An 18,404-nucleotide genomic window follows, 5' to 3' on the forward strand; every position below is an offset into this window, starting at 1 on the left:
GAAGGAGTTGTTCTGGATTAGAAGGGGAACGAAAGATGGCGGCGGAGACGCTGCTGTCCAGTCTGTTGGGGCTACTGCTTCTGGGGCTCCTGTTACCCGCAAATCTGACCGGCGGTGTCGGGAGCCTGAACCTGGAAGAGCTGAGTGAGATGCGTTATGGGATCGAAATACTGCCGTTGCCTGTCATGGGAGGGCAGGTGAGGAGGCGTAAAAGGGGAGAGGGTCCGGAGCAGAAGGGGAAGGGGGAGATGGTAGAGGAAGAAGGGCAGATGTGTAGTCTCTGGCGGGAGAATCGGTAAGAGTAAGAAGGGGATTTATGAGAACTCCTGAGGTTCGCAGACTGAGACCCATTCCCTTGGGGCCAGGGACTGGGAGGGGTGGGGCTTCCCGCTGTCAGCTTTAAGTCCCAGTTCCTGATCGAAACACTCAGACTCCTCCCCCGTGGAGAAGTGGGAGTGCCCTCTCCCCTCACCCGCTAAACACAGCTGCAGGACTTGTGGCCCATTCTGTCTTGACTGGGCTCTTCCCCAGGATATGAAGAGGGATCTCGTTGTTCTTCCTGATCCCAGGTTCTCTTTCCCTCCCCGCCCCCCCGACCCTTACCTCTTTCCCAGAACCAAGCTTCGGACGTGGTGATTGTCTCCTCTAAGTACAAGCAGCGCTATGAATGTCGCCTTCCAGCTGGAGCTATTCACTTCCAGCGTGAAAGGGAGGAGGAGGCACCTGCTTATCAAGGGCCTGGGATCCCTGAGTTGTTGAGCCCAATGAAAGATGCTCCCTGCCTGCTGAAGGTGAAGGGGACTGGGATGGAGGGAATGAGGGCTTAGGAATTATCTATTTGGGAACCCGTGTGCCTGTGAATGAGGAGTGATCCAGAGGATATGTAAGAGTTAAGAAGGCCATTGAAGGAGTAGGCATATTGTACAGACAGGAAAGAAGCAAAGACTCCTGTGACCACTGATGACACTTTGCTGAATATAGAAGGAGGATTAGATAGACGATCTCAGAAGAAGAGTTAAGCCAACGTGGTATAGGCTGGCAGCTGCAGCTCCAATTGGACCCCTAGCCTGGGAACTTCCATATGCTGTAGGTGCGGCCCTGGGTGGGGAGGGGGGGAATTTAGCCAAGATTGAGGTGCTTAAAGAGGGTCAGTATAGGGCAAGAGGGGCACTTCCCAGACAAGCCTTCCTTGTAAAGTCAACCCTCCTCTTTCACTCTCTGTCCAGTATCCTATTTTATTTTCATCTTGGCACTTTTCATCATCTGAAATCATCTTATTACCTGAATCATCAGTTTATTTATTTTTGGTCTGAGTCCTAGCACTAGAATGTAAGTCTGTGAGGGCAGAAAATTTATATTGTGCACAGCTGTATCCCCAGTGGCTAAAACAGTACAAGGAAGTTCGATTTATTTTGTAATAGCCTATGTTTCCTTGGTCTGAGTGCTTCAAGGATATCACAATTTCCTATCTTTATGAACACAAAGAAGGATTTTTATATTATTTATTTTTTACTGTTTGGTCTTTTTAGGGCTGCACCTGCAGCATATGAGGTTCCCAGGCTAGGGGTCAAATCAGAGCTGCAGCTGCTGGCCTACACTACAGCCACAGCAACACCAGATCTGAGCCTCGTCTGCCATCTACACCATAGCTCACGGCAACGCTGGATCCTTAATCCACTGAGCAAGGCCAGGGATCAAACCTGCAGCCTCATGGGTACCAGTCAGATTCATTTCTGCTGAGCCACGACAGGAACTCCAAAGAAGGATTTTTTAAAAGCCTTTAAAAAGAGAGGAGTGGAAAACCCACAGGTGGGAACCAGCTAGGCTGTAGAGGTCTCTCTCCAAGTCACAGAAGGCTAACAGCCATCCCTTCTCACCAAGAATCTGGAGGATTGAATGTGGAAGCAGGGGGAGGTAAGAAGTAGATGAGAGGTGATGTGTCTGGGACCTGGGAGAGATTCTGGTTCTAAGAAGATATATCGCCATCCCCTTGACTTTTCATTTTTTTTTTTTTTATTGTCAGACCAAAGACTGGTGGACGTATGAATTTTGTTATGACGCCACATCCAGCAGTACCACATGGAAGGTGACTCCTTTCTACATTTTCCCTAAGTCCTCAGCAACCTGTAATGGAAGGTGACCTGCCTTCCCAGATCCCTTCCTAGTCCTCTGAGAACAGGGTAACCCGCGCTTCACTGTGCTTTCTCTTGCAGATTCAGAGATCAAAGGTGAAGTCCTCTATCTTGGCTACTACCAATCGGCCTTCGACTGGGATGATGAAACAGCTAAGGTGGCAGGAGTGTGGGATTGGGAGAGAAAGGGGTCTGGGCTGCAGAGAGCCCTGATGAGAAGGGGAGGGTCAGGAGTAGCTAATTGTTTCTCTTGGAGCTTGGTGGCCATCAGGACAAGTGCTCTTCTTCCTCCTTGCTGTCTTTCTCATGTCCCTCTGTCTTGCCTGATGTCCTCCCCAGGCCTCCAAGCAGCATCGCCTGAAACGCTACCACAGCCAGACTTATGGCAATGGGTCTAAGTGCGACCTCAACGGGAGGCCCCGGGAAGCTGAGGTTCGGGTGAGTCCTGGAAGAGGGAAGTTAACACTCCTCCGGTGACAACTCAGATTCTAAGGGAAGAGGAGAGGGTTGCATGGTATAGTCAAGAATGTCTCTCCCAGACCCTAAACCCTAAGTTTAAGACTTGTATTTCCAGCTTCTTGCCACTGCCTAGATTTTCAGAGGCACTTCAAGTCAGCATTTCCCAAATCTCCCCTCCAAACCCCCCCAATCACACTTTTTTCCATGTTTCCCCTTTCTGTCCCTCTGGAAACCTCAGTGTCATCACTGACTCTTGCTTCTCCTTCATCTTGTCCTCCTTCCTTACTCTGCAATGAGGTCATGTTGGTGTATGTGTCGGGCTCCGCTCTGGGAATAAATACAGTGGTGGGCAGACATGCAGCCCCTGCCCTCCTGGACTGAAGTCGGGAAAGGAAGGCAGAGGTTAGAGCATCACAGAAATGAGCCTGTGATTGCAAATTGAGAAGTGATGTGGAGGAAAGGAATCTAGGTCTCTTAGAGTCAGTAACAAAGCCCATTCACTCTACTTCTAGATTTCTCTCACAGCTCTCCTCTTCTTTCCTATGCTTGATACCTTCATCTGTTACCTACATCACTGCTAAAGCTTCTTAACAAGCACTCCTGATCTAATGCTCCTTAATGAGTTCAGCAGGCAGCTGTATGGCAGGCAAGGAAGTTCCTCAGGTGATTCTAATGTATGTTTACAAACATACACACCTGTAGAGAACCCATGACACAAGCATTATCTTGCTGTAATTTAGATTGGCACATGCAATTGTGTGCTGGTAAATGTTGCCAGGATAGGGTGGAGTGGTGGTGGTGGGGAGCCCAAAGGTACTGTTTGCCAATATCCATGGCATAAATATCCCCACCATGGCCAAATTCATGCCGTCACTGGGATATCAGTCATATGGCAGTGTTCCTAAAAATTCGCCATTTGGCTCTTGTGAACTGGCCTGAGCTAGCTTCAACACATCACTGGGAGCAAGTATCACTTCTATACTGGGTTCTGGAAAGGCTTCAATAATTCTGCCTTGTACAAAGGATAAGATCCAGATAATTCAGTGCAGACCAGGGTGGTAGCAGGGGAAACGGTGGGAAGCAGTCAGTTCTGGACTTTTTTTTTTTTTTTTTTTTGGTCTTTTTTTTGCCTTTTTGAGGGCCGCTCCTGCGGCATATGGAGGTTCCCAGGTTAGGGGTCTAATTGGAGCTACAGCTGCCAGTCTACACCGCAGCCACAGCAACGCGGGATCTGAGCCTCGTTTGCGACCTACACCACAGCTCACGGCAATGCCAGATCTTAACCCACTGAGCAAGGCCAGAGGTCGAACCCGCAAACTCATGGTTCCTAGTCGGACTCGTTTCCGCTGCGCCACAATGGGAACTCCAAGATTCTGGACTACTTCGAATGTAAGATTTGTTGATGAATTGGATGTGAGTCAGGTATGACTCCAGGGTTTTTAGCTTTAATGACTAGAAGAATAGAATTAGCATTTACTAAAGTGGGGAGGAATGGCTTTAGAGGAGAAAACTAGGCAGGTGTTGGACATAGGAAGTTCAAAATGCCTATTAGATTTCCTAGTGGTGGTGTCCAGTTGGTAGTTGGCTCTGTAATTCTGGAGTTTCTGGTACAAGATCTGAGTTGGAGATATAAATTCTTACTGTGTTTCTTTCCCACTGCCCTTCTTTCTGTCCTTTGAACCAGTGAGTCTCATTGTTCCCTCTGCCTAGAGGCATCTTCCCAGAGATCTTTGAATGGCTGGCTCCATCCTCTCATTCAGGTTATATATCTCTGTGACACCTCCACAAGGAGACCTAACATAGGCTCTTAGACACCCCCCCCCCCGCTCCATTCCAGTAAACACCTGCAGTGTTTTATATTCTTCAAAGTATATGTCATTTCCTGAAATTAGCTTATTTTTTGAGTTCAATCTTTCTGTCTATCCCCACCCCTAGGATAAGCTCCAGAAAGTCAGGGACAATGTCTATCTTGTTTTCTGCTATATCCTTAGTGCCTTGAACAGTGCCTGGCACCAAGTAGGTGCCCAGAGATTATTCACTGAATGAATGGAATGAATGATAAGCTAGTTCAAATGTCACTTTATTTTAGGTGACCTTTCTTGGCGAGCCCAGAAAGTTCATTGTGTTCCTTCAGCGCTTCATATACCTACATCCACATAGATCCATGTGTTAACCTGCTCGGGCTGCTGGAACAAAATACCACAGGCTGGGTAGCTTATAAACAATAGAAATTTATTTCTCATAGTTCAGGAAGCTGATGTCTGAGATCAGGGTGCCAGCGTGGTTGAGTGAGGGCCCTCTTCCAGGTCACAGACTTCCTGTTGTTTCGTCACAAAGGAGCTCTGTGGGGTCCCTCTCATAAGAACCTTAATCCCATCCATGAGAGTTCCATCCTCATGACCTAATCGTCTCCGAAAGGCCCCACCTCCTCATACCATCAGAGCAGGCATGGGGAGTTCAACACACGAATTTTAGGGCGACAGAGACAATTCAGACCATAGCAACCCACAAGCATCCACACACACGTATGATCTGTTATAGCACTTACTTCCTTGTGTTCTGTTTTTTTCTTATTTGTACCTTCAGTAGGCCAAGGACTGAAAGCAAAGACTGCATTTTCCTCTATTGAACATATGCCCTGTGCCAAGCACTATACTAGAAACTGGAGGAGTTCCCTTTGTGGCTCAGCGGTATCAAACCCAGCTAGTATCCATGAAGACATGGGTTTGATCCCTGGCCTTGCTCAGTGGGTTAAGGATCCAGCATTGCCGTGAGCTGTGATGTAGGTCGCAGACACGGCTTGGATCTGGAATTGCTATGGCTGTGGTGTGGGCTGGCAGCTGTGGCTCCGATTTGACCCCCTAGCCTGGAAATTTCTATATGCCGTGGGTATGGCCCTAAAAAGACAAAAAAAAAAATTTTTTTAAAAAAGAAACTGGAGATGAAATGGTGACTGAGAGACCTAGTCCTGTTCTCAGGAGACAGACATTAAACAGCCATAGCAAGTAGGATAGAGGCTCCAACGCGTGACGAGGTCCATATCACAGGTGGCGCACAATAAAGGAACTAATGGAGTCCAGGCCAAGGGGAAGCCTGTGGAGAAAGGGACCTTTGGCCTGACAACCAAAGGATGAGGAATTAGTCCAGCAGCTGTAGAGGAGTAGAAAGGGCATTCCAGGTGGAAGGTACAGTGAGTGCAAAAGGCCTGGAGGCAAGAGGGATTGATAGCCCTTCACAGGGACCAGAGGGAATTGTGGGAAGGGAGTATGGGAGGTGAGCCTGGGGTCATTAGAGGGCAAGTCACAGGTCACAAAGCTCTGTGGCTGTGTTAAGTTTGGACAGTCTGAGAAATGAGGGGGAGCCATTGAAGTGTTTTGAATAGGGTGATGGCATATTCAGTGTTGGTTTTGAAGGCTCCGTCTGGCTGGAGCGTAGCAAGTGATGCGGAGAGGCCAGTTAGGAGGTGGTTGCAGTAATCCAGGTAAGAAGCCAAAGTGGCCCGGAGATGGGAATTATTGGAGAGATTTAAGGGGCAAAAATGAATAGAGTAGGATTCCCAGGTTTCTGGCTTGAGCAACTGGATAGATGGTGGGTTTTGTTACTGAGATGGGTGTAGTGGGAAGAGGCATAGGTTTGGTGCAGGAAAATGATTTTGGTTTTGAATATGGTGATTTTCCTGTCTAGGCATCCAAGTAGAGATCTCTGAGGAGGCTGTGGGATCTGTGGGTCTGGAGCTCAGGAGAGAACTCTAAATTGAACCCAGAGTGCTGGAGTCATCAACATACTGGGTATCATTGAAGCCATGGTATGAATGAAATCTCCCCGAAGAAATAGTACACAGTGAGAAAAGTGGGACAGAACTCTGAGGAGGTCGTCATTGGAAACTTGGGCAGAAGGGGGCCTTTGTCAAGAAGGGGCCAGAAAAGAGACTGGAGGCAGGGAACCCAGGAAGGCCATGTCTCAAGGAAGGGCTGGTCCGTGGTATTGGCTGCATCTGAACCTTCAAGGAAGAGGAGAATTAAACTCTGCTTGTGGATGATCATGGAATTATTATTTTAATAAAGACAAACACATGCATGGAAATAAAAGTTCAGATGGTAGGGAGGGGAACCAGATGAAAATTGATAAGTCCTCTGCTCCCAGTCTCCCCTGACCAGTCTTTTGGTTGGACTCAATGCCAGAGGTCATTGGAGATTTTCACCAGAACAGTTTCAGTGGGATGGTGAAGATGAGGTATTGAGGAGTGTGGTGAGGAAGCAGAGATCTTTGAAGACGTCTGCATGCAAAGGGGAGGGGAAAGGGGGGCACTAGTTAGTGGGGCTGTGGCCCTGGGAATGAGGGGCTTTGTGGTTGTTGTTTCATGGTTTCAGATGGGAGCATGTTTAAATGCTGGTGGATCTAGTAGAAGGGAGGCGAGGTTGAGGTACCCGAGAAAGAAAAAGACTAGAAGGTGGGCAGAGCTGGGGTCCTCAGGAGGGGGCTCTGCAGTTGTAAGTGCAACAGAAGGGTGGCTTATTTGCTGAGGAGTCTGGAGGTTTTAGTGGCAGAAAGTTGAGGGCCTTCCGGTCTGGCTGCTGCTCAGTTTTTATATCCTGATGGGCCACCCAGATTCAAAGCCTACCTCACTGAGTGAAGCCCCCACTCCAGGGCAGGCCTGGTGAAGTTGCCCCCTTGGTGGAAGCAGGGTGCACAAGTGTTTGGTAAAAGCGCAGTTTCCATGGAGTTTGGGAGCAATGGGTTCGCCATCTGGAATTAAATAAGTTTGGATCACCACCTCGATTCTTATATTAAGTAAGATTTCAGATTTTTTTCCTTTAAAATGTTTAATCATGAACCATTTCAAACATACAGAAAATAGTGTCATAGAGACCCGTAAATCCACTGCCAAGTTAAACAGGTGTTAACATTTTGCCATATTTGCTTCAGATCTGTATTTTTTTTTAAATAGAAGGGATAAAATGCTAATGATACAGTTAAAGCCCACCCTCTCATTTCTTCCCTCTCTCTCCTCTCCAGAAAGAACCATAACAATCTCTGTGCTTGTTTTGGACTTTTGTTAGTGCTACACAGATCACAGGCAATGTATATAATTTCTGTCTTAAAATTATACATCAATATACTTTTGCTTTTTCACTAATCGATGTTTTTACCATTCTGTGGTGTGACATTGCAGATCTAGTTCAGTGATTTTAATGGCTGCATTGTCTCATTGTTTATCCATTCCTCTATTGAGAAGCAGTTGAGTTTCAGCTCTAATGCCCTTCCACACAGTACTGCAATGTTGGTCTCATGAATGGAAGAGTTTCTCCAGGGAAATACCTTGAAGTAGAATCATTGGGTTATAGGGAATGCATATTTTATTGGTGAATTTGGTACATTGCCCCTTTTTTTTTTTTTAAATGTCTTTTAACATATAGGCATTCTTCACTTTTTAAAATTTATTTTTATGTTATAGTAAAATAAACAATATTAAAATTTATCATTTTAACAATTTTTAATTGCACAATTCGGTGGCAGTAAGTACATTAACACTGTTTTATAATCATGACCACTCTCTGTTTCCAGAACTTTTTCATCATCCCAAACAGAAACTCTGTACCCATTAAGCAATAATTCTCCATTTCCCTACCCACAACCTCTGTTCTAATTTCTGTCTCTATAAATCTGACTGTTCTAGTTACCTCATATAAGTGGAATCAGACAATGCCTGTCCTTTTGTGTCTGGCTGATCTTACTTAGCATGTTTTCAAGGTTCATTCATGTTGAAGCATATATTAAAATTTTATTTCTTTTTATGGCATAATTTATAGTGTATTCCTTTTACGAGATATTTAACAATTGCATGTATATACCGCATTTTGTTTACTCATCTCTTGATGGATAGACTCTGGTGTTTCTACCTTTTGACTATTGTGAATAATGCTGCAATGAACATTAGTGTACAAGTATCTGTTTGAGTCCCTATTTTCAATTCTTTGGGTATATATACCTAAAAGTGGAATGTACGTTATGGTATTCAATGTTTAGCTTTTGGAGGAATTGCCAAACTGTTTTCCATGGCAGCTATACTATACATTCCCACTAGCCATGCCCAAGGATTCAAATTCTTCATATCCTCTCCAACATTTGTTATTTTTTTTAAGTGACTATCTTAATGGGTATAAAATGGTATTCTTTGAGGTTTTGATTTGCATTTCCCTAATGATTAATGATGTTAAGCATTTTTCATGTGTTTATTGGTCATTTATATATCTTTGCCCATTTTTGAATTGGGTTATTTTTGTTGTTGTTATTGAGTTGTAGAAGTTCTTAATATATTCTGGATATTAATCACTTAGATATAGGATTTGCAGATATTTTCTCCTACCCTGTGGGTTGCTTATTTTCTCTCTCTCTCTCTTTTTAAATTTGTTTTTTTATTTTTGGCCACCCAGTGGCATATGGAGCTCCCAGGCTAGGGATCATATCTGAGCCACAGTTGCAACTTGAGCTACAGCTGTGACAACGTGGGGATCCCTAACCTACTGTGCCAGGCCGGGGACTGAACCCAGGTCCCAGCGCTCCCAAGACACTGCCAATCCTGTTGCACCACAGCCAGAGCTTCAAGGTTACTTTTTCTTTTTCTTTTTTTTTTTTGTTTTTTTGCCATTTCTTGGGCTGCTCCCGCGGCATATGGAGGTTCCCAGGCTAGGGGTCTAACTGGAGCTGTAGCTGCCAGCCTACACCAGAGCCACAGCAACTCGGGATCCGAACTGCGTCTGCGACCTACACCACAGCTCATGGCAACGCCGGATCCTTAACCCACTGAGCAAGGCCAGGGATCAAACCTATAACCTCATGGTTCCTAGTCGTATTGGTTAAACACTGCGCCACGATGGGAGCTCCTACTTTTTCTTTTGATGGTGTTCTTTGATGCACAAAAGTTTCTTATTTTGATGAAGTCTAATTTATCTATTTTTTCTTTTATTGCCTGTGTTTTTTGTTACCACATTTAAGAACTCATTACCTATTCCAAAGTCATCCAGATTTTCACCTATGTTTTCTTCTATGAAATACACACATACACACACACACACACACATAATAGTTTTATCTTTTAAATTTTGGTCTTTGATCCATATTAATATTGTATATGGTATAAAATAAGCATCTAATTTCATTGTTTTGCATCTGAATTTCCAGTTTTTCTAGCACCATTTGTTGAAAATTGTGTCATTTTCCCTTTGAATGTTCTTGGTACCTTTGTTGAAGATCAAATGACCAAATATCTGAGGGTCTGTTTCTGAGCTCTCTATTCTATTCCATTGGTGTGTATGTCTGTCCTTATGTCAATACCACACTGTTTTGAAAACTGTAACTTTGTAGTAAGTTTAGAAATTGAGAAGTGTGAATCTTCCAATTTTGTTCTTTTTAAAGATTGTTTAGACTGTTTGAAGCCCCTTGAGAGTCCATGTGACTTTTTTTTTTTTTTTTTTTTTTTTTTGCCTTTTTGCTATTTCTTGGGCCGCTCCTGCGACATATGGAGGTTCCCAGGCTAGGGGTCCAATCGGAGCTGTAGCCTCCGGCCTACACCAGAGCCACAGCAATGTGGGATCCGAGCCACGTCTGCAACCTACACCACAGCTCACGGCAACGCTGGATCTTTAACCCACTGAGCAAGGGCAGGGACCAAACCCCCAACCTCATGGTTCCTAGTCGGATTCGTTAACCACTGCACCACGACGGGAACTCCCCATGTGACTTTTTAAAATTTATTGAAGTGTAGTTAATTTACAATGTTATGTTAATTTCTACTGTACAGAAAAGCGATTAAATTAATTATACACGTAATTTTTTCTATTTTCTTTTCCACTGTGGTTTATCACAAGATATTAAATATAATTCCTTGTGATATACAGCAGGACCTTGTTGTTTATCTACCCTATATATGATAGTTTGCCACTGCTAATCCCAAACCAAACTCCTAAATCTTTTCTTCCCACACCCCTGTAGCCACAAGTCTATTCTCTACATCTGTGAGTCTATTTCTGTTTCATGAATAAATTTATTTGTGTCATATTTTAGATTCCACCTATGAGTGATATCATGTGGTATTTGTCTTTCTCTTTCTGACCTATTTCGCCTAGTATGATGATCTCTAGGTCCATCCATGTTGCTGCAAAGGGCATTATTTCATTCTTTTTAATGGCTGTGTAATATTTAATTGTATCTGTATACCACATTTCCTCTATCCATTCATCTATCAATGGACATTTAGATTATTTCCATGTCTTGGCTATTGTAAATAGTGCTGCTATGAACTTAGGAGTGCATGTATCTTTTCAAATTACAGTTTTGTCTAGATATATGCCCAGGAGTGGGATTGCTGGATCATATGGTAGCTCTATTCTTAGTTTTTGAAGAAACCTCCTTACTATTCTCCATAGTCTGCTGTACCAATTTACATTACCACTAACAGTATAGGAAGGTTCTGTTTTCTCCACACCTTCTCCAGCATTTATTATATGTAGACTTTTTGGGCAGGGGGTGCCATGCCTGAAGCATGTGGAAGTTCCTGGAGCAGGGATCGAAGCTATGCCACAGCTGTGACCAAGCCACAGCAGTGACAACACTACATTTTTAACCCATTGCACCACCAGGGAACTCCATTATCTGCACACTTTCTGATGATGGCCATTCTGACCTTTGCGAGGTGGTACCTTGTAGTTTTGATTTGCATTTCTCTAATAATTAGGGTTGTTGAGCATCTTTTCATGTGCTTGTTGGATATCTCTTTGGAGAAATGTCTGTTTGGTTCTTCTGCTCTTTTTTCTTCCTTCCTTCCTTTCTTTCTTTCTTTCTTTCTTTCTTTCTTTCCATCTTTTTAGAGCCTCACCCATGGCATATGGAAGTTTCCAGGCTAGGGGTCAAATCAGAGCTGTAGCCACTGGCATATGCCACAACCACAGCAATGCAGGATGTGAGCCACATCTGTGGCCTATACCACAGCTCGCGGCCATGTCAGGTCCTTAACCCATTGACCAGGGCCAGCAATTAAACCTGCATCCTCATGGATACTAGTCAGATTAGTTTCTGCTGAGCCACCATGGGAACTCCTCTGCTCACTTGTCAGTTGGGTGGTTTTGTTGTTGTTCTTGAGTTGTATGAGCTGTTTGTATATTTGGGAAATTAAGTCCTTGGTGACATCATTTGCAAATGTTTTTCTCTCATTCCTTAGGTTGTTTTCATTTTGTTTATGGTTTCCTTTGCTGTGAAAAAGCTTAGAAGCTGTTTAGGTCCCATTTGTTTATTTTTGCTTTTATTTTTATTGCCTTGGGAGACTAAGCTAAGAAAACATTGCTGCAGTTTATGTCAGAGAATGTTTTGCCTGTGTTCTAAGAGTTCTGTGGTGTCATGTCTCGCATTTAGGTCTTTAAGCCATTTAGAGTTTATTTCTGTGTATGGTATGAGGGAGTTTCTAACACCATTGATTTACATGCAACTGTCCAGCTTTCCCAATACCATTTGCTAGAGAGACTGTTTTTTCTCCATTTTATATTCTTGCCTCCTTTATTAAACATTAATTGACTATGTGTGTGAGTTTATTTTTGGGCTTTATTCTCTCGTTGATCCATATGTCTGTTTTTTTGCCAATGTCATGCCATCTTGATTACTGTAGCTTTGTAGTATTATCTAAAGCTTGGGAGAGTTATGCCTTCTGCTTTTTTCTTTTTCCTCAGAACTGCCAAAGCAATTCTGCATCTTTTATAGTTCCATATAAATTTTAGGATTATTTGTTCTAGTTCTGTGAAAATGTCATGAGTAATATGACAGGGATTGCCTTAAATCTCTATATTGCTTTTGTAGTATAGCCATTTTAACAATATTGATTCTTCCAATCCAAGAGTATAAGATATCTTTCCATTTCTTTGAATCATTATCAATTTCATTTATCATTGTTTTATAGTTCTTAGCATATAAGCCTTTGACCTTTTTGCCAGGTTTATTCCTAAGGTTTTCTTTGGGTGGGGGATTTTTTTTTTTTTTTAAATGGCCACATCTACAGCATATGGGAGTTTTCCCAGGGATATGGTCAAATTGGAGCTAAAGCTTCAAGCCTGCTCCACAGCCACAGCAACACCAGATCTGAGCTGTATCTGCAGCCTACACTGCAGTTTGTGGCAACACTGGATCCTTAACTCACTGAGCTACAACAGAAATTCTGGCGTGATTTTAAAAGTTTTTTTTTTCTTTTTACAGCTGCACTTGTGGCATATGGAAGTTCCCAGTCTTGAGGTCCAATTGGAGCTGCAGCTGTCAACCTATGCCACAGCCACAATAATATGGGATCTGGGCTGCATCTTCAACCTATACCATATAGCTCATGGCAATGCCGAATCCTTAACCCACTGAGAAGGGCCAGGGATTAAACCTGTATCCTTATGAATACTGGTTGGTCTCATAACCTGCTGAACCGCAACAGGAACTCCATAAAAGGTATTTTTTTATATTTCTTTTTAAAATTATTTTTAAAAAAATTTTATTGAAGCATAGTTAATTTGCAGTGTTGTGTTAATTTCTGCTGTACAGCAAGGTGACTCAGTTATACATATATATTTTTTCATATTCTTTCTCATTATGGTTCATCATAGGATAGTGAATATAGTTCCCTGTACTATATAACAGGACCTTGTTGTCTATCCATTCTATACATAATAGTTTGCCCCTGCTAATCCCAGACTCCCAGGCCTTCCCTCTCCCAACTCCCCTCTCCTTGACAACCACAAGTCTTTTCGCTCTATCTTTGAGTCTTTTCTTCATAGATATATTAATTTGTGTCATATTTTAGATTCCATATATGAGTGATATCATGTGGTAGTTGTCTTTTTCTGTCTAACTTACTTCACTTAATATGATAATCTCTAGGTCTATCCATGTTGCTGCAAATGGTATTATTTCATTCTTTTTAATGGTTGTATAATATTCCATTGCATATATGTACCACATCTTCTTTATCCATTCATCTGTTGATGAACATTTAGGTTGTTTCTATATCTTGCTATTTTAAATAGGGCTGCAATGAACATTGGGGTGTGTATCTTTTCAAATTATAGTGTTGTCTGGATATATGCCCAGGAGTGGGATTACTGGATCATATGGTAGCTCTATTCTTAGTTTTTTTAAGAAGCCTCCATGCTGTTTTCCATAGTAGCTGCACCAATTTACATTCCCACCAACAGTGTAATAGGGTTTCCTTTTCCCTACACCCTCTCCAGCATTTATTATTTGTAGACTTAGGAATAATGGCCTTTCTGACTGATGTGAGGTGGTACATCATTGTAGTTTTGATTTGCATTTCTCTAATAATTAGGGATATTGAGCATCTTCTCGTGTGCCTTTTGGCCATCTTCTTTGGAGAAATGTCTATTTGGTTCTTCTCACTTTTCAGTTGGATTGTTTTTTGCTGTTGTTGAGTTGTATGAGCTGTTTGTTTGGAGATTAAGTTCTTGGTTACATCATTTGCAAAATTTTTTCCTATTCTATAGGTTGTCTTTTCATTTTGTTTATGACTTCCTTTGCTGTGAAAAAGCTTATGAGTTTGATTAGGTCCCATTTGTTTGTTTTCTTTTATTTCTATTGCCTTGGGAGACTGACCTAAGAAAACATTGCTGCAGTTTATGTCAAAGAATGTTTTGCCTATGTTCTCTTCTAAGAGTTTTATGGTGTCTTGTCTTATATTTAAGTCTTTAAGCCATTTTGAGTTTGTTTTTGTGTATAGGTTTGAGGGTATGTTCTAACTTCATTAATTTACATATGGCTGTCCAACTTTCCCAGCATCACTTACTGAAGAGATTTTTTTCCCATTGTATGTTCTTGCCTCCTTTGTCAAAGATTGATTGACTGGAGGTGTGTGGGTTTATCTTCTAGGCTCTACGTTCTGTCTCATTGATTCGTGCGTTTGTTTTCATTCTAAATAAATTGTATTGTTCTTTTACATTTCCTTTCTGACATTTCATTGTTAGTGGAAAGAAATGCAACTGAGAGTTCCCTTGTGGTGCAGTGGGTTAAGGATCTGGCATTCTCACTGTAGTGGCTCAGGTCGCTGTGTGGCATGGGTTTAGTCCCTGGCCTGGGAACTTACACATGCTGTGGGTGTGGCCAAAAAGAAAGAATAATAAAAAAATTTAACAAAGAAATGCACTGGATTTCTTTATGTATGTTAATCTTGTATCCTACTACCTTGCTGAATTCGTTTATTAGTTCTAATAGTTTTTGAGTTGAATCTTGAGCATTTTCTATATATAGTATTATGTCATCTGCATACAATGACAATTTTACTTCTTCCTTTCCAATTTAGATGCCTTTTATTTCTTTTTCTTGGCCAATTGCTGTGGCAAGGACTTCAATACTATGTTGAACAGAATGGCGAAAGCAGACATCTTTGTCTTGTTACAGAGTTTATTGGGAAGGCTTTGAGCTTTCTACTGTTGATACTATTATAAATGAAATTTTCAAAAAATTTCTTCTTTGGGTTGTTCATTGCAAGTAATAGAAATGTAACCAATATTTGCATGTTGATTTTATACTGCATCTTCTCTGAATTTATTTATTAGCTCTAACAATTTTTTTGGTTCCTTTGGACTTTCTATGTAGTATGTCATGTCACCTCTGAAATAGATAAATTTACTTCTTCCTTTCCAATTTGGGTAGCCTTTACTTCTTTTTCTTGCCTAATTGCTCTAGTTAGAATTTCTAGTACTATGTTAAATAGAAGTGACACAAAGCAGGCATCTTTATCTTGTTCCTAATACTGGGGGAAAAGACCTCATTCTTTTACCATTGAGTATGACATTAGCTGTGGGGTTGTCATATATGTCCTTTTTCATGCTGAGACATTCTTTTCTAGTTTATCAAGTGATTTTATCATGAAATTATGTTGAATTTTGTCAAATGCTTTTTATACATAAGTTGAGATGATCATGTGGCTTTTTTTCTGCATTCTATTCATGTGACACATTATGTAAATTGACTTTTTATATGTTGAACCATCTTTGCATTCCTGGAATAAATTCCTCATAAATCATGATGCATAATGCTTTCAAAATGCTGCTGAATTTGTTTTGCTAGTATTTTGCGAGAAATTTTACATCTGTATTCACGAGGAATATCAGTCAGTAATTTTCTTTCATGTAATATCTGTCTGGCTTTGGTATCAGAATAATGCTGACCTCATAGAATGGGTTAGAGAAACATTCTTTGTATAGTCCAGATTTAATTAATTTCTTAGTTACCTATATTTTCTCTATAGCTTGTCTTTTTCTATCATTTAGAGTGTCTTAAATATACTTTAATTTTTTTTTTTTTTTTTTTTTTTTTGCTTTTTAGGACCGCATCTGTGGCATGTGGAGGTTCCCAGGCTAGGGGTCTGTTTGGAGCTACAGCTTCTGGCCTACACCACAGCCACAGCAATGCCAGATCCAAGCCACATCTGCGACCTACACCACAGCTCATGGCAACTCCAGATCCTTAACCCACTGAACGAGGCCAGGGATCAAACCTGCAACCTCATGGTTCCTAGTTGGGTTCATTTCCACTGCGTCACAATGGGAACTCCTACTTGTAATTTTAAAAACTTTTAAATTCCAATGTGATTAAGATTTTCAATCTTTTTCTTTATAGTTTGTACTTTTTTTATCTTTTATTAAATACTTTTCCTATATTTTTCAAATTTTTGAAGTTTTTCTATCATGTTTTGGACTTTAATGTATGATATAAGCTTGGGAGCTAAGTATACCCAGTTTTCATCTGGATAACCAATTGTTCCAGCATCATTTATTAAATACTCTGTACTTTCCTCTCTGATTTGTAGCACCACCTCAATCATCTGTCACGTTCCCATATATATGTGTTCATTTTCTTCTTGGCTTCTCTTTTGTTTCAATAGTCTATTACTAAATATTGGTGTCTGATAATTTACATTTTCCTTTGTTCTTTAAACCTATCTGGGATATTATTGGACTAATTCTGTGAAAATTCTTTTGGAGATTTTAATTGGAATTACATTAAATTTTAGATTAATTTGTAGAAAATTGATATTTTATGACATTGAGTCTTTATATACTATGAACATAATATTTACTTCTTTTGTTGTTTAGTACTTTAGTAAGATTTAAATTTTCTCTGTGAAGCTCTTGTACATCTCATGTGAAATTGGTCCTAGATACCTTGTAGCTTTTGTTCATTTCAAGCATATAGGCACCTTACAGTTTTTGATGCAGTTGTTAATGGCATCTTTTAAAATTACATCTTCTAGAATTCCCTTTGTGGCACTGCAGAAATGAATCCAACTAGGAACCATGAGGTTGTGGGTTCGATCCGTGGCCTTGCTCAGTGGGTTAAGGATCCGGCGATGCTGCGAGCTGTGGTGTAGGTCGCAGACGTGGCTGGGATCCTGTGTTGCTGTGGCTGTGGCATAAGCCGCAGCTGTGGCTCCGATTCGACCCCTAGCCTGGGAATCTCCATGTGTTGTGGGTGCAGCCCTAAAAAGAAAAAAAAAAAATTCTGATTATTGATGATTTTTATATATTGATATAATTAATTTTTATATATTGATCTTATAATCAGCAACTTTGCTGAACTCTAATTTCTAACAGTATGCAGAGTCCTATGGATATTCTATGTATCATGTGGTCTGCAAATAGGGACAATTTTGGTTTTTTTCCTTTCTGATTCATATAAATTTCATTTTTCTTATACTTGCAGTTCAGTAGAAGTGGTGATGTCCATCTCTAACTTTAAGGGCAGTACTCCTGAAGTTATGCTGTTAACATGATGTTTTCCTATAGGCTTGGTTTTTCAGTGTTGGGTTTTTCTTTTCTTTTTTTGGCCACCCAGTGGCATATGGAGTTCCCAGGCCAGGCTCAGATCCAAGCCACAGTTGTGACTCATGACACAGCTGCAGCAATGCCAGATCCTTTAACCCACTGTGCAGGGCCAGAGATTGAACCTGTATAGTGATGCTGCAGAGATGTCACTGATCCAGTTGCACCACAATGGGAGCTCCTCCTGTAGGCTTTTTGTATACACCACTTACCAGGTGACTGAAGAGCCATTCTATTCCTAATTTGCTGAATATTATCATCATGGATAGGTGTGGAATTTCAGCACATGCTTTTTGCATATATATTGAGACAGTTATGTGTCTTTGTATCTCTATTTTTTGAAATGTGAACTAAATTAATTCATTTTCTAAGGTTTTTTAACCCTTACATTTCTAGGATAGTCCATCATCATGAACTGTTCTTAATACATTGCTACATTCAGTCTCCTCATATTTTTATTGATTTTTACAGCTGTTTTCATGTGTGAATTGGTCTATGATTTTCTTCTTTTGTGTTGTCCCTAAGTTATTTTTTTTTTTTCTGTTTTCAAAACAATTCTTTTTTTTTTTTTTTTTTTTTTTTTTTGCTATTTCTTGGGCCGCTCCCGCAGCATATGGAGGTTCCAGGCTAGGGGTCGAATCGGAGCTGTAGTCACTAGCCTACGCCAGAGCCACAGCAACATGGGATCTGAGCCGCGTCTGCAACCTACACCACAGCTCACCGCAACGCAGGATCGTTAACCCACTGAGCAAGGGCAGGGACCGAACCCGCAACCTCATGGTTCCTAGTCGGATTCGTTAACCACTGCGCCACGACGGGAACTCCTCAGAACAATTCTTTACTTTGCCCCACAAATCTGGTCCCACCTGGAGACATCCATTCTCCCTGACTCCCATAAATGGCATAACATGCACGCCATTGTTTAGGTCAAAAACTAAGGCATCTTTCTCAA

At 41.4% G+C, this 18,404-nt stretch overlaps 1 protein-coding gene across 1 annotated transcript in view; it reads left to right on the plus strand.

The window, feature by feature from the left end:
- OS9 (OS9, endoplasmic reticulum lectin) overlaps positions 1-18,404 on the plus strand; it is a 46,562-nt gene continuing 28,158 nt past the window's right edge. The window contains 6 exon segments of the mRNA XM_021091889.1: positions 1-197; positions 615-791; positions 2,024-2,054; positions 2,057-2,086; positions 2,214-2,290; positions 2,472-2,570. Coding sequence (XP_020947548.1) covers positions 36-197; positions 615-791; positions 2,024-2,054; positions 2,057-2,086; positions 2,214-2,290; positions 2,472-2,570 — 576 coding nt within the window. The 5' untranslated portion in view covers positions 1-35.

The sequence above is a fragment of the Sus scrofa genome, chromosome 5 (genome assembly GCF_000003025.6).
Source record: "Sus scrofa isolate TJ Tabasco breed Duroc chromosome 5, Sscrofa11.1, whole genome shotgun sequence".
Taxonomy (NCBI): Eukaryota; Metazoa; Chordata; class Mammalia; order Artiodactyla; family Suidae; genus Sus; species Sus scrofa.